General features: G+C 32.6%; 4 protein-coding genes across 5 annotated transcripts; all 4 read right to left on the reverse strand.

The window, feature by feature from the left end:
• Positions 1-62: 62 nt before the first annotated feature.
• On the reverse strand, positions 63-1500 carry LOC111699818 (small nuclear ribonucleoprotein Sm D3). The gene is made up of 4 exons (XM_023470554.1): positions 1342-1500; positions 1069-1142; positions 768-821; positions 63-450 (listed from the first exon to the last, which is right to left on the reverse strand). The coding sequence occupies exons 1-4, from the start codon at positions 1420-1422 to the stop codon at positions 204-206; spliced, it is 456 nt and encodes a 151-aa protein (XP_023326322.1). The 5' UTR covers positions 1423-1500; the 3' UTR covers positions 63-203.
• On the reverse strand, positions 1463-12976 carry LOC111699793 (probable arginine--tRNA ligase, mitochondrial). Its single transcript, XM_023470524.1, has 21 exons — positions 12805-12976; positions 12483-12560; positions 11961-12176; positions 10140-10205; positions 9559-9647; positions 9025-9131; positions 8441-8518; positions 7652-7758; positions 7291-7390; positions 6788-6819; positions 6162-6218; positions 5723-5755; positions 5078-5198; positions 4932-4995; positions 4420-4577; positions 3955-4022; positions 3556-3656; positions 3221-3314; positions 2911-2958; positions 2550-2743; positions 1463-2267 (listed from the first exon to the last, which is right to left on the reverse strand). The coding sequence occupies exons 1-20, from the start codon at positions 12879-12881 to the stop codon at positions 2656-2658; spliced, it is 1782 nt and encodes a 593-aa protein (XP_023326292.1). The 5' UTR covers positions 12882-12976; the 3' UTR covers positions 1463-2267; positions 2550-2655.
• Positions 12977-12997: 21 nt separating this feature from the next.
• Positions 12998-18382, reverse strand: LOC111699817 (poly(rC)-binding protein 4). 2 transcript variants are annotated; one of them, XM_023470552.1, is made up of 8 exons: positions 18299-18382; positions 17708-17839; positions 17364-17430; positions 16946-17006; positions 16096-16164; positions 15658-15736; positions 13321-14091; positions 12998-13037 (listed from the first exon to the last, which is right to left on the reverse strand). In XM_023470552.1, exons 1-7 carry the CDS (start codon positions 18349-18351, stop codon positions 13950-13952), a joined length of 603 nt encoding a protein of 200 aa, XP_023326320.1. In that variant the 5' UTR covers positions 18352-18382; the 3' UTR covers positions 12998-13037; positions 13321-13949. The 2 variants fall into 2 exon arrangements, with proteins under 2 accessions (XP_023326320.1, XP_023326321.1); XM_023470553.1 differs by lacking the exons at positions 12998-13037; positions 13321-14091 and adding an exon at positions 14595-15108.
• Positions 18383-18808: 426 nt separating this feature from the next.
• Positions 18809-23118, reverse strand: LOC111699794 (poly(rC)-binding protein 3). Its single transcript, XM_023470526.1, has 8 exons — positions 22998-23118; positions 22483-22628; positions 21969-22039; positions 21714-21787; positions 21466-21496; positions 20653-20712; positions 19321-19406; positions 18809-18897 (listed from the first exon to the last, which is right to left on the reverse strand). The coding sequence occupies exons 1-8, from the start codon at positions 23080-23082 to the stop codon at positions 18809-18811; spliced, it is 642 nt and encodes a 213-aa protein (XP_023326294.1). The 5' UTR covers positions 23083-23118.
• Positions 23119-24697: the final 1579 nt, after the last annotated feature.

The raw sequence follows: 24697 nt of genomic DNA on the forward strand, positions 1-24697 counted from the left end.
TTGAAAGGACAAAAATCATTTAAAACCTACCTGCAAGCTAACTCGTCAATTGCAATCTTCAATCTGAAAAAAAGAAAGCATGTAAAAAGTTAGATTCACATGAATTGATTTTATTGAGTCAGCATTGAAGAAAAGGAAAAGGTACAATGAGCACAAAATACACAGAATACAACGTTTCGGGGCATCGGCGATGGGTCAACGATTTATCGACCACCGCGACTTCCGAATCCGCCTCGGCCTCCACGGTCACCACCTCCAAATCCTCCCCCACGGCCTCCACCAAATCCTCCGCCGCGACCTTCAGAGGGTCCACCACGACCGCGGCCTCGTCCCCCTGCGCCGGCTTGTGCGCCCAGGATTGCGGATTTTCCTCGAACTCCTCCCCGGCCCCGGGTAGACATGTTCTTCAACATTGGCGCATTTTTCAACATGTCCGGCAGGATCATGAACCTAAAACAAAAAAAATGCAGATTAAAACTAGCATAAAGCGTCAAAAGTCGTCTTAGTTCAATTTTTTTTAAAATGTAGTAAAACTTTCTGTAATTTTTAACATAAAATTTGTTCTTTTTTCCTTGTTCAGGGCCCAAAATTGTTTTGCTTAATCTACTTTTTAACATAACTACATTTCACAACTTTTACAGTAGCAAAATCGGAACATTTTCTAGGTAGTATAAATTTAACTTGATAGGAGGAGAGATTAGATAAGTGATAAAAATTCTTGATGTACGATGATGAAGCATTTCTACATTCTCTTTACCCTTTCCTACCTGACTTTAGATCCTCTGATATAGATATGCTCTAACTGGGCAACTCTACCATCCCTAAAATATATATTTAAAAATCTGAACAATATCAAATTTATTGAATCATTAAAAAACATCACTTGAATATTTTTATGTTAATATAAAAATGCAAATTTTCCTAATTTGATGTTTAATTATTAAGAATATTTTTTTTGGAGGTAAACTTAAAGCATCTTGACTGATTTGGGAAAATACAATTTCAGGGCCAACGTCGCGACTAGAATTATTTTCTAGGACAATCGTGAACCTTGAGTTCGACCCTAACCTGTATGTAACAGTAACGGACGCCATCTGAGAGTTCATGTTGTCTTCCGCTTCGATCAGCTTTCCTCGGTATACCTGGACATTCAGTTCAATTGGGTTGGTTTGAATTTGGTTGAATTAGGTTGGGTTGGGCAGTTCAGCTCAGCTTACTTGAGTTGAGTTCAATTCTTTTTAAATCTTCAAATGAAAAACAGGTAAGAAACATTTTTGCAATTAAAGCAAAATTTAAAAGCTAGTTGATAGTCAATGTCAAGCATAAGTTTAATTTCTGTACCTCGCCAGTGTTGGTCTCGATGGTGACAATATGACCCTCGGCCTCGTGCAAAACCTTTAGAGGAACTCCAATAGTAGCCATTTTAATTTAATGAGTTAGTACGGTAACTCAACCTTAAATATCTGAAATATTAAGAAGTTTAAAATTTAAAATTATAGGTAAAATTTTAAAATTCAGAACAAGGTCACAAAATCAATTCTATTTAGAGACTATACGTAACTTAAGTAACCCTCTATTAAAAAAGTGGCATTTTCAATTCACTTCGAAATCCTCAATTAAACCTTGAAATGAGAAAAATGTGTCATTTTAAAGCTTACGCTATAACAACTTCCTTCGCTTTTTTAAGCAGCATAAATTCACAAGTGATCCTCACAGAAACCACCATTATAAAATATCAATATTGAGAGAGGAAAAATAAGGATATCTCATTTATCCTTGACCGGACAGAAGTTTAAAAGTTATTGTAAATCGATCCACTGAAAATAATGCCTACATTGTAAACTGTTAACTTCGGGCAATGCAGAAAGAATAACGTCTAATACCGTGAGAATCAGAAAACAGTGGATTTCTCGAAGTCATCAATTTTTCTTTTAATAATACAATGTCGCTCAAGATTTTTCAACGGATCTGTTTTTCAGAAGTGCCCTGTATATTTATCAGAGATATCAGTTGCAAGCAAAAATTACAAAATTCTTAGCAACATTCCTTGAGTTAAAGGAAAAAGATCAGACAAAATTAATTTCACAGTTTCCTAACTTTCACTAAGTTCAAAGTTACAATTCTAGAATTTTCCACATTAACCCCCGTGAATCCTCTCAGTGCAATCTACAATTCTAAAATTGAATACAAAATATAAATTCCAGAAAATAGATGAATTTTACAAAGGAAACATTTTACCAAATTTTGAACAACAAAAACAATAATGACTTATTAAAGGGACTGTCGACATAATTTTTAAGTGACCCACCAACGAAAAATTACGAGTCCGATTCACAATGGTACCCAGAACACAATTATGTATTGTTCTTTAAAAAGAGATTAATTTGTTTTCTACTGAACTTGTTTCTTCTGAACTCCGTTAACAGAAAATTGTCCATTTTAGAGAGAAAAACGCCATTTAATCTCAAATAAATATGTGTAAGGTACAAACCCAACATGACTCGGAAAAATAACTTTATAACCTGAGAGTCACTTCAAGTTACGTTTACACTCTACAGTCCCTTTAAGCATAACATTTGAACATTAGTCGACTTAACAATATCATCCTTTCTAGACATTTAAATAACAATCTTATAATATTCTCTGACAAAGAGATTACATCCTCTCAAGAGGTTGAACACCAAGGATAACTAAGCAGTCTGCTAAAACTCTCCGACTGCAGTAGAACAAAAGCAGACGAGCTCTTATCAATTATTTTCTTTAGGTGTTAAGCTTGATTAAGCTTAACGTCCTTTTACGTCCCCGTCCCAGTCCCTGGCCCCGCCCAGGCCCATACCCATGCCCATGCCCATCAATATTCAATTTAAATCTATTTAGATAAAATTAATATTTAATCTAAAGAATATATTCCTTGCTGTTTCTTCTTCTGCTCCTTTAACATTCAAAGATTTCAAGCATCTACGCAACATGAAACTGTTACCACATGATTTTCGATTGCTCTGGAGAAAAAAAATCATGTTAACCAGCAACTTTTTTCACTTTCTTCCGATTTTTTTTATCAAAAGAAATATGCATTTTTAAACAAACTTTGCCGCTCTGCGCTAACATCTTGGAAATAAAATTGATTTTTAAAGAAAGAGAGGGAGATATTTCAAGAAAATATATACCCATGAAATTTTCAAAAGTTTGAATATAAATATGTTTTCAACAGTGTATGTTCCTGTTGGTGAGATGGGCTAATTGGAACAAGTATCTAACCAGGACACTGGGTTCAAGATCAGTATACGCTCTACTCAAGGTCTCATCCCAGATACCTAGATACAGGATACAAGGTTCAAGATCAGTATACGTTCTACTTAAGGTCTCATTCCAGATACCTAAATACAGGACAAAGATAACAAGATATGATACAGAATACAGAACTCAAAATACAATGTTTAGTATGCATATATATTATACGCTTTCTGAATGAAAGTGATAATTATCCCTCAATGTTAAGATCTAGCTTTTTCATGAAAAAAAATTATTCAAAAATGGGTTGAGAAAATAATATACCTATTTGGAAAACGAGATCTAAAGCTTCCTGTTCGACCAGTTTTCTTGTAGAACACTCAGTATCCAACTCTACCTCACAGTTTGCCAGCAGAGAACTTAATCTTAATTAAGGTTTCATTTCTAAACAATTCCAGAATTCCTTTACAATTTACTCCACGTCACCCATATTTTCGGGGACAAATTTTTTGTTTCTCGCATTTTAAAAAAAATACACATTTTAAGAGTTCTAAGCGCTGCAATAAATAACAAAAACCCAGAAAATTGTTTTAAGACGTGTAACAATTATCAAGTTTTAAAAGAAAAATACTGACAATTGAATTTAGGAAGACAAAATAAACAAAACCCAAAACTTTTATTTAAAAAATTTCTAACAGTTAACTTGAAAAGATGTAAATTTACCTTGCGTGTAAGTATTGCAGTTTTACTCCAGTATCTCCACTGAAAATATAGACTTTGTATCTGTTGGAATATTTTGAAGAATTAATTGATTAAGCAAATAATTGAGTTATTATTTAGGGGAAAGGTGATTGAATGAGTGACTGTAAGACTTACAAAATCAGCGATTGAAAGAATGTGTAAGAAAGTGAGAAACTAAGTTACTAAGAGAGTGAGTTCCCGTGTATCAAAGTGAGATTACGAGTTACTGAGAGAGGAGTTAGTGAACGAGTGACTGGTGACTGGTGAGTAAGTGAAATGAGGAGAAAATAGCTATAGAATGGAGAAGTGAGGATAATTTCCAAACATTTAGGGATTACACTTCCTGCTCTTATATTATCTTTAACGAATCTTTTCAGGAAGATTGGGGCTGATGTCACTCATCATGTATGATGTAAACCTTTTCTGGTTCTGCTGCATAACCCCCTANCAGGAGAACTTATAATCTCTAGTTCTCTTCTGCTTGAAATCATTAATAATAAGAGCTGAGATACCAAGAACAGATGCTGCATTCTCCCCCTCAGCCCCAGACACACGAGTTGTGTGAGTAGTTTTCTGCACCTCCAGCATACGCTCTCTTGCTTCATCTGAAGAAAGCATCATGAAAATATACAATTCATGATCTATCCGAGATTTATAGCAAACAAATATTTAGATAATTTTTTTATATTATAAAAAAATGTCCACTTATGAAACCTAAAATATTTTTGAATAATCATAAAACTTCCAACGCACTGGTTTTAGATAAAATTTTGTTGTCAAGGTAAGAATTGTGGATGAAATAAAATCGATACAAACATTTACCTGAATAATAGTGGTAATTTAAAAACATTTTTAATTATCCTATATCTTAAAAATTCTTAATAATTTTTTGTGTGTTAAGATCAATCAGTAAATATAAGTGGATTAAAAAACACTGAAAATAAAGTATAAAAAAATACCTATTAGTGTGTCCAAGAATATAATATTTCCCCTCCTAGTGCTCATCCCCAGTATCTTCCCGAACTTAACATTAAAAAAAAGTTAGTTTTTTTCTACAAATCTTTTGGAAAGTTTAAGAACATGCAATAAGTACTAATGAGGTTACCCTAACATGGTTGCACGAGGACGCCCAGGAAAATCCGAGGTTACCGAGGATAGAAAAGAGGTTGCTGAAGTGGATTGATTGATCGTTATCAACAACATAAATCATCTTCTCAAATTCAAACCTAGAAAACGAATACAATGGTAACCATTTCTACATAAAGTGGATTGATTGATCGTTATCAACAACATAAATCATCTTCTCAAATTCAAACCTAGAAAACGAAAACAATGGTAACCATTTCTACATAAAGTGGATTGATTGATCGTTATCAACAGCATAAATAATCTCAAATCCAAACCTAGAAAATATAAAAACTGGTAACCATTGCTATATGAAATGGATAAATTAATTGTTGTCAACAAAAAAAAATAAACAAAAAAATAGAAGAAAATTATTTGGAAGATTTAAAAGATATGAAATAAATAACCGGGGAAAATCTAGATTAAAAACAATACAAATTTTGAACAAAAAAATCATTAAAGGGAGTGACCGGCTATGTAAGGTAAGTTTTGAACGTCGAATTTGCGCTCAAACTCAGGATTTACAGATCTTTAAAAAGTTTAATATGTCTCAAATGAATCCGAAAGAAGTTTTCCACAACACTGCATACTCATACTCATACAAGAAAAAACAAACAAACATTACCTTGTTTGTCTATCAATAGCGGCTGCGATATCCCTGCAAAGAAAAACCTAGTCAGATATCCCGTATTCACTTAATTCTTATATTTTAATATTCCCATATTATCAATATCAATAAGTCTAATAGAAGTCCTTAAGTTCTCAGCTCAGTATAAATTAGAAACTCGTTACTTTCAGGGAGAAAACATTTAAAGTTTATATCTAGCTTATATCAGGTGAGTATTAAAAAAAAATCCTTTTCTCAACCCAAACCTCTCTACCTATCACCCTCACCCCATCGCCCCATTCTTTTTTTTAATACAGAATGCTTACATAAAGCCCAAAATAATCATAATATTTTTTGGACGAGAAGTAAAACCTTGGCAGTATATGTTTAGATGGTCTGAACTATGTCCTTAATCCCGAAAATTGTGGCATTGTATATGAGTAAACAATTAGCTTACCTCGTAATATAAAGGGAGGAGCCGTCACTTTTAACAATAGTTACAAATCTATCCGGACTAAACCGTTACAATTTGATAAAACAGATTAATTATATATCAAGGGACAGTTCACGTTATTTGGATTGATTCTCCAACCGTAGTTTGCAACACAGGGGTGTATATTTTCCTGAAAGCCCCCCCCCAAGTTAGATATTTTCCCTCCAGATCTTCAAAAATCATTCCCCCCTGTTTAAAAATATACAGGCATGATGGAAATATTAAAGTTTGTTCTTGTAATTGACATTAAAGTATACTGTACACTGTACACTGTACAGCTGTACAGTGTACAGTAACAAGAGGTAAAATGGCGGAGATGTGTCTCATTTGAAAAACCAGTTTCTTGCTAAAAATCTAACTTAAATACAGTCTTTTTATACAGAAGGATCACTTAAAACTACATTGCCAATTCTCTTACAACATTTATGAATTTCACAGCCAAACCCCCCCCCCCACTCCCCGCTTTAAGTGGTAAAAATATATTTTATATTGACGCAGATCCGGATCCGGGATGTGTTCTGTAACATATCGACCCAGATCTGGTTCGTAAATAGTAGCTATAATTTTAAGTGTCTTTTAATCAAATTTCCCTAATTTGTACTACTCTCTTTCCGTTTAGATCCTAAAAAAGAATAAGAAAAATGTTAAAACGTTTATAATTGAATTTTTCTTAAAACAGACAGTAGTTATCTGTATGTGATTGTTTGTTTGTTTGAGCGATCATACCTCAGGAACCCCTTGACTGATTAGCCATAAATTTTAATTAGGAACTCAGTGGATCCATAGGAACTTACGGAGCTTGATTTATAATTCTTTAGTGGAGTGTGTTCACTTTTTTTTAGCTTGAGCATGACAAATAACACTGCAATAGATAAAGGACGAGGATTTCAAGGTGGTTCGGACGAGAAAATGAGGAGAATGTGGTTCGGACTAGAGATTGATGTGGTTGGCCTTCCTCCCCTCGTTAAAGGGACAGAGAAATTTTATTTTAAAATTGCCTAGAAACGAACCAAGGCAGACATAGTACTGAACTAATCATCCCACATTTATAAAATTACAAAAGGATAACTGTTGAAAAATTAAATTGAACAACCTGTAAGATATTTTGTTTGTTTAAGTGTTGGATAATTGATTCAGATTTCTCTCTGGAATACATCGATTCACCATGGTACTCATCAAACTCTATACCAAGCCTAATAATAACATGATCAGATTGATTGATTGAATGATTTATTGCTTAATCAGATTAATCAGATAATTAATGAATGAATGAATGAATAAATCAAAAGATCAATCAATCATTAGTTTAAGATGGTTTTATTTGAGATACGACTAGAAACCCAAAAATAGATCAGATAGGAAATTAAACATTAACAATAGTATTTACTTAAAATGTTTTACTTAAGTTACAAAAGGCTGAAATAAAAGTAAAAGATAAAAGTTAGAGGTCTTACCTTGAATAAATGGATTTAAGTTCTTTAATAGATATTTTTCTAAAATAATTCCATATTTTTAACAACTCAGGGTCCCCGCTCTCCAACTGAGAGAACTTTAAACGAGCCTAAAAACAAATTAAAAATAAATATCTTATTAAAAAAGCGCGCGACATTTATTAATTTTTACTTATCTTGTAAGTAATACGTGAAGTCGCCCTTAAAGTTTCAAAAATGGCAAATATTTTTTCCATTACATTTTTTACATACAGGGTTACCCACAAAGAATGAGACTTTAATGAGGACCTGGAATTTTTCTAAATATTATAATTAATTATAAAAAGTGATCTAATTTCGGTTTTCTCTGTAGTCTCATCCTTTGGAACTATGGCGCGATCAAATAAATTATGCTAAGCAACGCCCAATTAACAACGATACCCTAAAAGCTTTGTCTGAATTGGTTATACAAGTTTGTTTTTCTTCAAACTGTTTATTTCCATTTGCGGGTTTCTCTGCGAATGTGGCTTGCCTTTTTTTGTTTTTAAGAATCATTGGAGAAATTCACAGATATTAACACTTTTCGAGTCAGAAAAACGACGGTATCCTCCATATTTTTGTTCAGATTGAGTTTTCAAGGGTACCGTATTTGAAATTACGCTTAGTCCAAATATGGCTTCATTCGATTTTCAGAGCAAAATGACAAGATGTCTATTGTCTATCCAATTCTAGCTGAATATGAGGAACCCAAACAAAAAATAAAACATATTTCATTATGAAAACAGACATCTGTAAATTTTAAAATAACATAACCTTATCTTTAAAAGACTGATCTGATTCTCCTAGTTGATTGGAATCCACGTAGATCTTTAGCATTCTCTTCAGTGTATCCTCCTACTTTCAACAGATAGAAAATATTTCAATTATTATCATTTATTGAAATACTTAGAATAATTTCTAAAAATGCCATGAAAAAGTAATAGTATAACGTGGAAGGAATGTTGTTGTATGTGTCATACTAAATCAAAATAAACCCTATGCTGTAATTTGTATGTATAGATTATTATCTCTGAAAATATTCAAAATATTACATTTTTGAATTGCAGCAGTTACAAAGTAACAAATTACAAATCCTTCTAAAGACTTTTATTCCACTTTTTATTGTATATGACTGGAGTTATAGGGATCATCTGAATATTTGCGTCTAAATTGAAATATTTTATTGTCAACCTGGAACCATTGCAGAAGAAGTTTAGGCAATTAAAACAATTATTCTCTTGAAAAATGAAAAAGGAGATGTTTTGATTTTTTCCGATATTAAATTTGATGTTTTATAAGTTTTAGAAAACAGAACTTTAACAAAATTAAACATTCTTTAATTATTTCCATTTATTAGCTTCCTCAAAGTATTCTATATCAACGTTAAAGTGTTCTATTCCAGCCATTAGAAATCCAAACTGGGTTCCCCAGTCACCCAGATAGTTAATTTTTCTCACACGATGACCTTAACGATAACAATATCAATAATTACAACAGTAACAGCAACAGTAACAGTAACAGGAACACAGTAACAGGAACACAGTAACAGCAGTAACTATTAATGTAACTGTAACTGTAACTGGTAACAGTAAAAATGTTGTTAAAACAACAATAACAACAATAAAAAAAAACAAATAACAATACAATAATAACATCAATAACAAATTAATAATAATAATAGAAATGTATTTCGAACCTCCCCAAGAATATAAAGAAAAAAAGAGGTTTATATGAAAATTTAAAATTTGATACTTTTTACCCCAAAAACAACGAATTTCCCTGAAAATTGTTTATTTCCGTAATTCCTAAAAAATACTGGGGTAACAAAATAATATTCATCAATGGTGGAACAAAGGTTTTACAAAAAATACACCCATAGAATTAAATCTCACCAACAGCTTGATGAATATTAGCGACAAAATTGCCGATAATCGTCGACCGGAAGTGGCCGATGTGAAATGGTTTAGCAATATTCGGTGAACTGGAACCAGTTTCTTGTCAAAACATTTTTTATAGTCAACGTTTTCAATTCAAATATTAAAACTGGAAAAGCAATAGAATATTTAAGAGACTCATAAGAATAAATGTCTAAAGGAAATAAAATAAGCGATATCTTTCTTTTCAAAAGGAGGCCGAGCGAGTAGAAAAATTGCACGTGCAGCGTTTAAATCTTTTGGGGAAATCATAAACTTAAAAAATAGTACAATATACTATATACACTTGCCACTTAAGAGAAGAAAACAAAAGTCCTTAAATTTGTTAAAAATTTACTTGTATACAGAAAAAAAGCATGACGTATAATCTTTCAAAAAAAAAATCTTTTTACAGTGGAATATTTTCTAAAAATATACCACTGTAAAACTTAAAAACAATTAAAAGAAAGGGAAAAGTTTGTTATATATCAAGAAGTTGTTGTTAGTCCCACACAACAATTCTCTTTTTGTTTCTAGTTTTCTAGTTTTCAACAAGTTTCCTGAATTCTATAATTACATTTCTAGTTTCCTCCTCCTCAAACAATGAGTTCCGACTCCACAAATACCTAGAATATTTATCCATTTACGTCACAATGTTAAAGGGACATTAGACTTAATTTCAAATAATTTCCTATTTAATGAGTGACGTGTCCGATAGGTTACCCCAAAAAAAAGACCAAGTTGAGAAATTTTTTTGATGCAGGCCGGAATGAAGTAACATTTAGTCAAACAAATTCACGAATTTTTTTTTTTTTTTTGGATCGGACAACTGCACATTTACCGTCTGATATGCTTTTCAGAAGTATACACATAGAGTCTAAATAGCTCAAAAAAAGTATTTCTTGAATTTATAATGTCAAGTATCCTTTTCTTCGTAATTGTCTAAAAGATTAAATCCATTGAAAATTTTGAAAAATTTCAAAAAATTACCGAGTTAGACCGAAAAAACCGTCAAAAATGCTTGTTCTTAGGATAGTACACTTTTTTGGAGTTTTTTTTTTTAAAACCTTAGTCAGTCATTTTTTAAAATTTTTCAAAAATTTCAATGGATTTAATTTTTGTAGACGATAATGAAGAAAATTATATATGACAAGATACATTCAAGAATTATTTTTTTTTGAGCTATGTAAATATTTCTGAAACATGTCACTTCATTCCGGTCTGCATCACACAAATACACGGTGCTAGTTCAGATATTGGACATTGAAATGTTAAAATCATTTCTTTAAAACTTTAAAACTAGAATATCTTTTCAACTTTTTGATTAAACAAAGATAGTTTAATCGGTACCATTGTGAATGGGCCAACACCCTCTTTACAGATTTCTTCCGTTTTTGTAGTGTATACGATAGAGAAACTGGATTTAATCTGAATTTCTATTTTTATCGGATTTTTCCGAGATATAGTTCGTTTCTGGATATCGGAAAGGGGTTCCATAATGTGATAAAAATTAAAAAACATCTGTTACATTTATTCTTAACCCTATTCCTGCTTGGGGGGGGGGAGTCAATTTGACCCCCCCCCCCCCCGTAGTTTTTTTACATAACTAAAAAAGTATTGGTCTGAGGCTGTTGAAATTTTCTGACTTTTCCTACATACCCAAAGCCCTCCCTTTAGGCCTAAAACTGGGCTTTAATACTAACTGCCTGAGTCCTCAGGCACACTGCCTGAATGACTGTTTTTTCCTGTAACAACAAAATCTTTGTTTTGACACACTTCCACTTGTCAAATTTTGATAAAATTTAGCTTTTAGGAAAGCCTTTGCAAACAACCTGTCAAAGTAAATTTGCACATTTATAGTTTTTCTTGATTAAAAATCAGGTTATTTAAAATTTTGCAAAAATTTTTGCATACTTGAAATGGCATGGTCAAGGGCTTTTCAAAAATGTAAAATTTTCCATTTTTTGAACAAATTTTTTTTTGCAAATATTTTTACTATTTAACTAGATTTTGCGATAAAAATTCAATTTTTGCAATTTTTTTTTGTTTTGCAGATTCTAAAAGTAAAGCACAAGAGCTTTCTAATGATGTATCATTTGTCATATTTGGACATCAAACATGGGATTTAGAGGGGGGGGGGGTCAAATTGAACCCCCCCCCAGCATATCCTGGTTTTCAAGTACCCCACCAGAGATAGGGTTAATGATAAAGTATTGCTTGAAGTTAACATCAATAACAGATTATAAAGTTATTACTATTAGAAGAAATAATGCCGTAGTAGCCTAGAATAGATTTGACGACGAAAAAGGGTGTACACATTTGAAGAAATTGGATCAGGATTAGGAAGAAAGATATTGAAATTAAAAAAATCTAAATCCTACCCCTTTGGCCAATGTGCAGTTGTTTTCAGCACCTCCGCTTGGAAACATTTATTGTCCAAGTAGAATTTAACACTAGAACTATCCCCCGCTATACCCACTGTGAAATCTGTGTCCCCCTCCATGCCCTCGGTGGTCTCTGGGTATGATTTCACCAGGTTTGAGAGTAAGCTAGGCGAGAAGTGAGGAATAACATTGCTCTTCAGGGATAAACAGATTCTGAAAGTAAATCTATAAATATTCCATATTTAATATTTATCATTATATACTAGAATATATGTTGCATTTTGAAAATTTGGAAATTTTCATCCTTTTTCCAATCCGACGAAAAAATCCATAAAATTTTTATTCCGCTCAATAAGTGGGGGATGGGGGTAATTGTTTAAAGTAAATATACAATATAATAACAAAAATATACAATTATCTTGTCCGATTGAGTAATATTGATTATGTAATTATAAAAACTAATCTTGTATAAAATATTTGATCACTTAATTAACTTGTTAGCGTGAAAATAGTTCCAACCTGGATTGTTTTTTCTCCAAGTTGAGTTGGCCTGCCAGTTTTCTAACATCTGTTCCATCAACATCCATTTTTAGATTCCTAAAATAATTATTTCTAGGTTTTAAATATAACTACTGATTTATGCTTCATTATAAGGTTTAAATTATCTATCTAATAATGCAGCAAGCCGTTTATTTAACGGGATAAGGAGATAAATTGCTGTTCAACCCTTCATCCGAAAACCCAAAATCATGATTGAATTATTTTTCAACCAACAATTATTATAAATTTTCAGGAAATACGAACATGAAGGGAGTGAATTTTGTGAAAATGCGCAAAATACCTGAGCGTATTAATAGTCTGCGAAGCGATAATATTTCTAAATTTGGCCGCCATTATTCTGAAATGCAGGGAACACATTAATACACAACGATGGGTTATAACAAAATAAAAGAACACATTACTAAGGTTCTGAAACAAATCATTTTTTTATTTTTTATATTTGATGATTTGATTTTTTTTATTCTCTGCATTCAACAGGATTTCATCTTCTACCAACGCCTCCGGTCATCGTACCTTTAAAAAAAAAACAATCTATAAATCAACGAAAAATGATGGTGTAGACCTTTAAAATTTCAAACTTTAATAGAAAAGACAGAATTTATAGGGACTACGACATAAGTTTAAAAAATGCGAGGATTAAAAAAATAGATGTTGTTGAAAGAATTCAGTTATCCTCATTTATAATAATACTTCTGACTTTAAACTTCGAGATTTTAAAGGTTTTCAGATGGTTTCATGCTGATATTGTTATATAAAGGAACTGAAGACATGATTTCAAGTGATGTTTATTGTTTACCTGCTGCTCCGGTCCCTGGACCTGGACCTGTCCCTGGTATCTCGTCTCCTGTCGTCACGTCTAATGAGGAAATGGAAAAGGTGATAATGGTGTCAACTAAGTTATAATGGAAAATTGGTGTCAGTTGACACTGAGATAAATATCAGCTATGACATGGAAAGGTGTCACAACTTGGTAAAGGGGCTGGCTCACTTGGGAATAAGGTTTCAGCTTTTATAGTTCTGATAGGCTGGATATTTGGAAATGGATATGATCAGCTGGATATTTCGAAACGGATGAAACCGTATTCTTCGCATTAAAATCTTTAGATTTTTAAAAACATTTGGGATTTGCTTTTTTGCATATTAATGTGATTTTAAAAATGGAACGTGGCGTGGGAAAAGTAACTGCATTGTGTAGAATGTGGTGTTGATTTTTATCTGTAGAGCAGTAGGGGTGGAGGAAAGGGTCAAGTCCTGATGATTTGGTTGGTTCACAGGGGGTTTGTACTGTGTAGAAAATGGTATGGGTATTGGGAGAAGGAAGTACGGAAATATAGGTTTGACTCACTGTTATGAATTTGATTAAAAAATTGGGTGAAATCGGATGATTTGATTAATAGTTCACTATTATCGTATATTGGGTAAGGTTTACACTGGTAGAGCAGATTGTGGAAAATGGTTGGGGTCGGGGTTAACTGACCAGGAAGGAGGGATTGTGGGTAGGAACTTAGGAAGGCAGGAGTGGGGTGAATGTGAAGGTAGGGGTAGGGAGGGGTTGATAACAGTCGCCCTGCAAACCAAGAAATGTTACAAATTGTTAATTCATTACATAACCTAATGTTACATCTGTATTTAGCATAGGGTTACATACAAGTAGAGATGAGAAGCAATAGCTTATAAGAGATCATTCTTATTATTTTACATTTTAACTTCTTACAGCCATCGTATGATAAACGACTGGATGTTTAAATTATATGAAACCTAGTTTAGTACAGTTTATAGTCATGTAGTAGTTATGTGGTAGTTAGGTAACATTTATGTAACATTTCAGAAGTGCTTAGGATCCATTTAATTTTGATGCGGATCCGGATTTGGATCCAGGTCATTTCTATAAGATTTACTGAATATTTTTAACAAAAAATAATTTTCAAATTTTTTGTTTTATTTTTTTTTTCGCATAATTTTATCTTTAACTTGATGAACCATTCAGAAATGAGGAAATTTTTATAATCTCTCTTTTTTTCAAGATTTTGGTTTTAGGAGTAAAAAAAATTTTTTTTTTGCAGTTTTTAGTTGATATTTTACCCCCTGGATCCGGATGCCAAAATCTTGCGGATCCGGATCCTAAGCACTGCATTTCAGAATTTTATTTGACTAGCAGGGCATGAGAGGGTAACAATTACATATCAGACAAAGGAAGGGGGATAAAGGGGCTCTAGGGGGTTGATAGAGTCAGGAGTAGAAAGGGATTGGTGTTTGGTAGTTGAAAGGCAGGAAAGTGGTTTCCAGGGAGTTGGGAGTAGATAAAGGGGAGTATTTTATAGGCGGGGTGTGAGAGTGCAGATAGGAGGAAAGAAGTATTCACTGGCAGGCAACTGCAGTCCGAGGGTAATGCTTATATTGAAAGTAGATTAGGGAGCATTCACATATGGAAAGAGACTTCAAAGTGGAGAGGGAAGAGGGGAAAAGGAGGGGATAACCAAGAGCGAGGCACCAACAAGAACTGGGAAGTTTCCAGATTTCAGACTGGGGGACTTTGTGAAAAATTGGCAAGATATTGGTAATGGAAATTTGGCTTTAGGTAATCCTAAAAATATACAAATTAATAATGGGACAATAACAAAGTAGAACAAAATTAAATTAAATTTAAAAACTACCTTGTTTCATTTTTAGTTTACATTCAAGAACATTTGTTTTTAGTATAAAAACTAAAGAAATTGTTCAGATTGAAACAGATCTAATAAATGGAGAAAGGCATCAAATCAGGCCTATCCCAGTTTTCAATCAACTTTCATAGAAATGCAGAAAGTCTTGTATAAATATCTAAGGGTACAATATCACATTACTCATCCTAAAGTTAACCTGGACACCTGAGATTATCCATTTTTAATCCCCCTTCAATAATTAGTACTTACCACAATATCAAATTGGTTCAACCATGCTTGATAATTAATTATTAACTTCGGTCCCAGATAAATTTGAAAGTTTACGGCAAAAAGTTCAGGTTTGAATTAATATGAAAACTTTCAAGGTTTGTTTAGATATAAAGTTGCTGTTTTACAACAGAACATTGACTCTTATGGGTTCATGTCTAGACACCCTTCCTTAATCTAATCAAAATATTTTCTTTACTCACCTTTCTGAATCAGCGAGTTCCACGGCAACGTTGATCAAACTTTTGGCAATTGCCACTTGTTCAGGAGATCCAAAAATCTCTACACAAAACACATTTCAAATATTAAAAACTGTGCGAAAAAAATCAATATTTAAAGAAAGTTATGCTGAAAAATCAATACAAAGAAATATTTCGAGTTTCCCAATTAATTAATGTTATTTTCAGTTTCAAGAATATAAATAATTGTAATTCCCCCTTTATAGTTATATAGTTTAACAGAATTTGATATTTCGAATATTTTTCTGAAGATTTAAAAAACAATTGAAAACTTAGCTATAAAGAAGATTCAACAGCCAGAGAATAAATTCACTGCTGTTTTAATTTTTTTTGTAAAAAATTATATTTAAAATAAAATATAAAAAAAATTTCATAATTGAATTTATTGGTATGTTTATGTTCCTATGACCCTCTCTCTATCCGGATCTCCGACAAACTCTCGTTTATCCCCCCTCTTAGAACCTCCGGAACCTGGGTAGCAGAGTTAAAGAGACTATTCATGTAATTTAACACGCTCATACTTAACAGAGATAAATGGATTTTTGATTGATTGCTAGTTAAACGAAAGTAATTCCAAGATGATTCTTTAATTTAAAATTGCTGCCAACAATAAAAACAGTTTTTTTAACCGTCTGCTGAGGCCGCATCGATATTTTTTTCTGAATGAGTTCTATGCTATTGATCTCAGATAAACGGTTTTGAATTGTTAAAATGACAAAGCGCGTTACTTCAAGTGACCCTCCATGCAAAGGTGGTATATTGCCGGCTTCCCTATGGCGCCCTAAAAAGTTTTTTTTCTGATCAAGTCTGAATTAGATATCAATGTTGATAATTTTGAAACCTGATTTTCAATAATGATTTCTCTACAAAAGTGACTTGTGCATTTCGAATGAATTAAAACATATAGGATTTAACACTTTCAAACCTAGAAAAAAATCTTCCAAATTATTTATCAGATAAAGATTTCTAGGGTACCGTTGTGAATGAAGGATTACTTGAAAATACGTTTAAAATCCCTTTCATGACATCTGTCTGTTTGTATCCAATAAACGTCAAAACGGCTGAACCGATCGGGCCCAAATTTTTTGTGGGACATCACATGACCACAGGGAAGGTTTATTAATGATAAAAATTTAAAAAAATGTGTTTTAAAGGTTTATAATTTTGTAAAAAAATTTAATTCTTGAAAATCCACGAATTTTTTTTTAAAATTCCGCAATAATTTTTCAGCCTAGTAATTTAAAAAACTCACCAACTTCCGTGATGTTTATGCTTGCTCCAGACATACTACGTATTTCATTGATCTTACATCCCTAACATTCATTCAGTCAAATATTTTTACGAATGAAAAAACTAAATAACGCATAAATAAAAATTATTATTTCTTGTAGTTTATAGATTTTCAATACAAAAACAATATATTTGTTGTAAAGGAAAGTGGGCACAGAAGAAATCTTTCAACAAAATATGAACCCCTGGAAGACATTGTAAGTAGACCGATAATGGTAATTAATTAATAAATAACGCCAGTAAAATTAAATATCAAGAATTCCAGTTTACCTTCGATGGAAAATATACTACTTCCCCTTGTCATTTTCTAAAATGGTTTCTTGGACACAATAACAACTACAACAACAACGGAAAGATTATAAATTATGAATTATGAATTCCTTTTTGCCGATGATGGACCCAACTTGATCATTAGAAACAAACATCTCATGCTTGACTTCACGATCTCTAGATAAACAAATAAATCAAAATTTAAAAAACTGACAGTGAGAAACAGAACTGTTAAATGTTAAGACGACATTGCACCAATATTAAATTTTATTGACGATGATAAAAAACACATTGAGTTCATACAAAGCTCTAAAATCACGTTATAAAATTTTCTAAAAAAAAGTATTCAATAATTAAAAGACCCAATATCCAACATCTTTATCAATTATTTATTAAATAGATTAAATAACTACTGATAGAAACAATTATCAACTCGATCGTATTAAGACTCTACCTTGTCCTGTTTCCTCCGTCGTGCCTCCTGGCGAAGTCGATGATTGCGTCGAAGGGTGAAGCTCCGATCCTATCGGAGACCATATCCGACCTACCCCGGCCTCGGGGCTCGTATTCATTCCTCTCGTGATAACTAAACAGAATCTTTATCTTTATTTTTTGTCAAATCTCCGAAAATTATCAAATAAAATGCGCTAAATTGAATCTAAGCCCGATCTATAAATTAACATTTCAGTGAGATTATTGAGTTTTCTGGGCTCTTGAAATTACCAAATAAAATCTTAAACATGTAAAAATAGAAAACAAAATTCGGGAAGCCACCTTCTTGCCTTAAAGATTTAAATTGTGTACATTGCACAGCCGAAACGAAAAAACGAGTACGGAAAATTGACAATTTTCAATTCATGGTTTCTCTTTAAAATTGCCTCAAGTGAGAAAATGATTTTTTTTTAGAATTTAAACTTCTAGATAAAAAGAATCTTACTAATTGTTAATAAATCAAACAGTCTTTTGAATTGAACATTGCCAAAAAAATGACGCGGAAATAAAGAATTGTCAAATATGAGAAGCATGAGAAATGCATTTATCCCACCTGTCCCGGTAGTTACGAACTCCATAATCTCTGTCCCTGAAATAATACAACATAGAAACATTAGAAGGTCAGCGTATATCGTAAAAAGCGTAAAATCGCATTCTTATTGGCTGACAGTAGGACCAAAAAAACTAGAATAGGAAGACAACTGTTTGACCCATTTCACTTAAATTGTTGATTTGAAAGCAACTATTTTCATTTCAACAAGATGTAATACTAATATACTATTACTTATACAAGGTAACTTTAAGATCTCATGGTTTAACTAAATCTTCTGCATTAGAGTTTTTTATGGCTTAAATAATGCATTAACAAAGAGAGAAATAAGATTACAGTTTGAAAAAAATCTCATCCTCTTTGAGAAACCCTGTAACATTATTAAATTGTCGTCTTCCTATTACACAATTTTACGAGTCCCATGTAGGTCAAATGTGAAAGCTGAAATAATTGTTTCCTTGGTATTTTGTAAACAATGACAAAATAATAATCAATGTTCGGTTTCTATTTAATTTATGATTTGATAGTTTTGGGATCACCCCCCCCNCGGTCCCTGTCCCTCTGATGGTCTCGTGATTCCGGTTTGTATAAACGAACATCAACTAATCAATCAATCAATAAACAAATCAATCAATCAATCATTTATTATCTCATTATCTCGGAAGGTTGTTAACGGGTTGGGCTAATTGGATCACAAATGCGCGGCTCTAGGTTATTAGATCAAAAATCTTAATATTTTGATTTTTATGATTAAAATATAATTCATTTTAAAATAAATTCCCTCGCAAATAAAGGATACCGGTTGCGACGTTTATACTCAAGGGGGAGGGCGTTGCACGTGGAATTTTAAAACTCTTTTAAAAAATTATATATTTTATATAAATATATCTGATAAATAAAAAACAGATTGTTTTTCCATTTTATTGCTGTTCAAATTATTTCGTGTTTTAAACACTCCTCGGCTGCATGAATTATATATTTATATATATATATATTTGAGCGAAAAGCTTTCTTAATTAGATTACCTTTCGGAGGATGTTCCATCAGAATACTGCAGATATGGAATATACATTTAGTAATCTGTTCTCTTTTACCCCTTATCTTCATTTCCCTGAATATAAGAAAAATATACATAATAATATACATAATTAGAAAGAAATAATCCACATTTAATCAGGCGACTGTTCACAAATATATCTCTGTCAATTTCAAAAAAAGCAGACCACATTTTGGAAATGGCAGGATTAGATTTATCGTTTATCATTTCATCAATCATATTTGTAAAATTAGATTGTAAATTCGTCTGATTAGTGTAAACTTATTCCGTATACTCTATATATTTAATATTTCATCCTCCCCCCTCTTCTCAATTGTTTTCTTCAGATATTGTGCGCTTTTACGTGGAGAAATAAAAACAAATAGAAAGTGAAACAAAATGCCTTTTCATGTCTGACTATTCATAAGTTCTACTGAATTTCTAGATAGAGAAATCAAGTATCAAAATAATGAATAAATTTTTGTTATGATGGAATGAAAAATAAGGATGAGTTAATTCTAAACTAACAAAGAAAGGAATTAATTTATTAATAATTAAATAAGAAATAATATTTCTGATAGGAACCCCATATATTCCTTAAATGGGCTGGGGCTGTAAAGTGTAAGTGTATATGTAATTGGCCATCCATACCAATATGGCAATGCGAGATTTACAACGTTAACCCTGAAACCTTCATCTAATCAATAATGTGGAAGATATTGTCGTTAATCTAGTCTGATAATTGGATTTCCTGCAGTAGAAATGCGCATGTCACAGTTGTTGAGAACCCGCTATTTAAATTGATCTGTTTTCAAAATTATAAAACTAATTCATTCTTGATAAGAAAAGGCTTTTAAGGGGACCGTGGTAAATCGGACATTGCCATCACTTTAGGCTAAGAATGTAGAAATTTGTTTAGGGCTCAGTTGAGACCTTTGAAACGTTTTTTACGGTGCTTATTTGTTCAGCAATAGCGCAAATTCAATCGTTAAAATCCTCATATTGTTCAATTTGGAGAGATGTTTTTGAGAATCTTTTCTTTAACTATTCAATAACGACGATGAAAAATGTTACAATAACTATACACTATACAGTTAACTTATTAATTAACTTATCAGAATGGAGAATCAAGGAGGATTTTTAAGATTGAATCTTAAACAATTTCTCAGCATTGTCACTTGTCAGATCAACTTCTATGTCTACGTCTAGCCGCCACACCCTCCCTTAAAACTAGGCTTACATTTCCTTTAATATCAATCATTCTACAAAATATTTGAATAATTCATTAAAATATATATTTTCCTCGTAGCTACTCGTTTACCTCTCCGAAGAACCTGGAAGAGGATCAGATGAGATATTGATATCTGCTCCAGTCTCAGCTCTACAATAGTCAATAATAAAATCATTTCATTTTGATGCAGATCAGGGTCCGTATCCGGGTCTTAAACATTTCTTTAAAATCTACTGAATTTATGAACAACACAATTTTCAAATTATTTGTTTTCTTTTTCGATTATTTTCAAGCTAAAACTTGATGAACCATTCAGAACAAATAATATTTTAATAATCTCTCTTTTTTCAACAGTTCAAATTTAGGTTTTAAGAGCAAAAAGTTTTTCGTTCTTATTTTGTACCTTGGATCCGGATCCGTAGATCCGCATTTTTTTGGCGGACCCGGATTCAGGAAGCCAAAATGTTGCGGATACAACGGTTCAAATATAATTTTTCAATCCGGATCCGGCTCCAAATTTGAATTATTAGCCGACAACCCATCTTTCAATAAAATAGGGGTCGCCGCCGAAGTGTATCCATGGACCTAACAGTCACAGCTTACTGTGAATTCTAATACTGACGCCCATCAGACAAAAAAGCATCCTGAACCGGTTACATTATCACACTTTGATGTATATCCGCATCAGAATCCCTCCGGACAAAAATGCATCACATTTTCATGGAAAATTTAAACGTGTTAATTTCTAGTTTAAAAAAAAACTATCCAACACAGAAACGTCCTCATTTATAAAACGAACCGCGAAGAAAAAAAATTATTTAGGAAATTTGTAATAAAACTAAATATAACTCAAATGTTTACTGAAAAATGCTTGCAACTAAACCTTATTTAAAAAAAATTTACCTAATTTCCTTAATCTTCTCCCCGCCCTTTCCTATAATTACAATTTAGAACATATTTTAAACAATATTTCAATATTAACATATAATTTGTGTGAATGTTATGTCGCTGTAAAACTTATGCACTATTTAATAAAAAAAAGTATTCTGCAACATAGAGAGACACAGATAAGAAAGTACGTAAAGAAACTAAAACAAAAAAACTCTAGAATTAAGATAAAACTGAAGATAAAATTCTATTCTAAATGTTTCCTATGAGAGCTCCAACTTGAACTGCTGGAACTAGAACCTTGAGATTCAATTCATCTGGATCAGGAGTTCCAGACCTATTTCATTTAACAATGAATACCGAAGCTTCAGAAAATGACACTTCCCCCAGTCCCACCCATCTTTCCATTTAGTTTCCAAATTTCCCTTTTAGTTTCTGCTTTCATCGTAGATTTCACTTTTCTTTATTTCTCCATTCCCCATAGGTTTCCCACTACACCCTTCCTTTATTATCCTTACCTGTTCCTGGATTTTTCCTTGTCCTCCCTTTTCTCTCTTTGCTCCAAAACTTTGCATATCATGGTGTACGCCTAAATATAAAATCAGATATTCAAATCTAAAAAAAAAAAATAAAAGCAACGTCCCAATCAAACCAGATAAAACTAGGTGAAACCAGACCACATCTGAGCTGGGAACTTTAAAATGGTGGATATCGGGATTAATGCTTGATCCACTCTTTTTCTTAATCTCCAGATTAAATATTGCTTGTTCTCCTCTTGTTATTAATCTTCAGAATAATTAACCGATCGAGATAAAGGGTATCCCATTCTGAAGTTTTTAACTCTGATGAAATCATGTCAAACCAAAAACATTAAACCAAACCAAACCACTTTTCATTAAACCAAACCAAACCACTTCACATTAAACCAAATCAAGTAAACCATGTCAACCAACAAACTTAGTCAAAACATTCAAATCACGTGGATCAATCAGTAAAAATCAAACCGAATTTACTCAACTCAATTATGATTACCTTGAAAATGGAATCGGTTTTCCCTCTCACGGTGATTATTCTCTCGAGCTGACTGTCCCCCTCGATATTTACTTGAGCCTGGGATTCAGCTCGAATATTCTTCACGGTCTCTCCCTTCCTTCCGATAATAGATCCGGCCTCAGGACCTTGGGAGAAATCAATTAAGCAATCAATATATCAATCAATCATTAAATCAATAAATCATTTTATCAATCAATCATTTTTTAAATCAAGCGTGTTATCAACCAATCAATCATTTAATCAATCAATCAATAATTCTATCAATCAATTATAATACTTATCAAACATTTTAACAAACAAACATTTAATCAACCAATCATTTTATTGAAAAAATCATTTTATCAATCAATCAATATAAAATCTATCATTATGTCAATCAACCATTATATCAACTCCTCAACAAATATGTTGTATAATATCTGCCGGATACAGTTTAAACGCATGTTTTGAAATGGTACTCGATATTAAGTTTCATTCTTTTAAATAACAAATACCTGTTACAATACTGCGAATTGCTATGGGGTCTCTGTCATCATCATCCATCTTGATATCATCACGATCCGCTTCATCAGACGACATACTTAACGCTAGTTATCTGAAATAGAAATATTTTTATTAGAATCAGATTCTAATAAGAGTTCTGATAAAACATAATAAGTACTTAGTAGAATAAGGAATATTAGTTAATAAGATGGTTTCAAAGTGTCCATAAGAAGGAAGTTTTGAACCACTGGTTCTTTAAATAGTTTACATGCGCCTTAACTGAAACATATGGGTAAAGTACTATTTCTAGTCCGTCCATTTCGCCACAAACCACAACGGGGAGGGTTTCAAAATCGGTTATTTCCAAAAGAAAAAACTGCCGAACTTAAGACAAATCGATTCGATAGAGAAGGTTTAAAAGCGGCTGCGGAGAAAAAGGCTCTTTAGGATACAAAAGCTTTGCACCATTGTAACTTTTGGAGAGTCAAAAGTGTCAAAACCAAGAATGCGGGTAATTTCCTAGAGAACGATTTTTGGACCCCTACTCCCTTCTATCAAATTTATACATTTATAGCATTGGTCATGTGGCCGCAGCGCTCGGCCACATTACCTTTCCTAGCCGCCGCGATCGGCCCGGAAATTGTCTAAACCTAACCTAACCCTGAATAATAAAAAATAGTAATAATTTTGATGAAGAATAAGTGGTCATGAATAAATTGAAAGGAGGGGTAAGGTGGGGGGGTCTAAAAATCGTACTAGGACGGACCCCGTTATATAAGTAACCCTCAATTTCTGGATTGGTATGTTCAATCCCCACAACGGTGCCCCCCGGTAAACCTCTGAGTCGAGTCCTTGCTGAAAATCGACAAAATGAGTGGTCATTTTAAAGAACGTCTACAGGCCCTTTATTAGTAAGCGTGTAAACATTATCAATGAATTAATTGAGAAAGTGTGAAGTAGCAACTTTTTCGGCAAATTTGTAAATCCTCTGAATAACGTAACGTTATTAAAATAAAAAACGTTTGCGGCATGTTCCATGGGATTGGGGCATTGCACGCATATGCTATATCATCAGAACTACGAGACAAAAATTTCCGAAAAGTAAATTAATAAATCCCATAATTTTCATTAAATCGACTACAAAAATTGGAAAATAATAATTTCTTTACATTTTGAATTTTGCAAAAAAATAATTTATAAAATTAAGGTTTTAATAGTTCAGATGATATACAACACTGTTCGATTGAAGAAGATTGGAACCGCCAAGTCCGCCAACAGTTCAAAAAAAAATCATAACAATTTAAATCTTGAAATTAATGTTTTTGAATTCTAATTTTGCAGATTCAAAAGTTAACAGTTAGTATTATGTTATGTCTCACTGCATGCCCACTTCGCCGCGCCAAACTCTAAATTTGTTACTGTTTGTTTTTAAAAACGTCTTCAATGAATTCATTAAATTGCCAGGATGATTACTGTCCAATTTAATAATGGTTCCAGAACACTAAATACGGTATATTCCTAGAGAACGATTTTTGGACCCTCCCCCCCTCCTATCAATTTTGTACATGGATCTTATATGTTAGACATTGATATAATTGACCCTTAGGCCGCAGCGCTCGGCCCAGAAAGTGTCTTAACTAATCTAACCCGTGGCCGCAGCGCTCGGCCCCCTAGCCCATCCTAGCCGCAGCGCTCGAGGCCCAGAAAGTGT

The sequence above is a fragment of the Eurytemora carolleeae genome, unplaced genomic scaffold (genome assembly GCF_000591075.1).
Source record: "Eurytemora carolleeae unplaced genomic scaffold, Eaff_2.0 scaffold61, whole genome shotgun sequence".
Lineage (NCBI taxonomy): Eukaryota > Metazoa > Arthropoda > Copepoda > Calanoida > Temoridae > Eurytemora > Eurytemora carolleeae.

Bases quoted from the DNA above. Each gene is read 5' to 3' on its own strand.
- LOC111699818 (XM_023470554.1), bottom strand. From the start codon at position 1,422: ATGGCTACTATTGGAGTTCCTCTAAAGGTTTTGCACGAGGCCGAGGGT. The intron at 1,143-1,341 runs GTACAGAAATTA...CTGAATGTCCAG, and splicing joins TCGAGACCAACACTGGCGAG to GTATACCGAGGAAAGCTGAT. The intron at 451-767 runs GTAGGAAAGGGT...TTTTTGTTTTAG, and splicing joins ATCAGAGGATCTAAAGTCAG to GTTCATGATCCTGCCGGACA.
- LOC111699817 (XM_023470552.1), bottom strand. From the start codon at position 18,351: ATGTTGTATTATTTCAGGGACAGAGATTATGGAGTTCGTAACTACCGG. The intron at 17,840-18,298 runs GTGGGATAAATG...GATTCTGTTTAG, and splicing joins GTTCGTAACTACCGGGACAG to TTATCACGAGAGGAATGAAT. The intron at 17,431-17,707 runs GTAGAGTCTTAA...TTGTTTATCTAG, and splicing joins GACGGAGGAAACAGGACAAG to AGATCGTGAAGTCAAGCATG.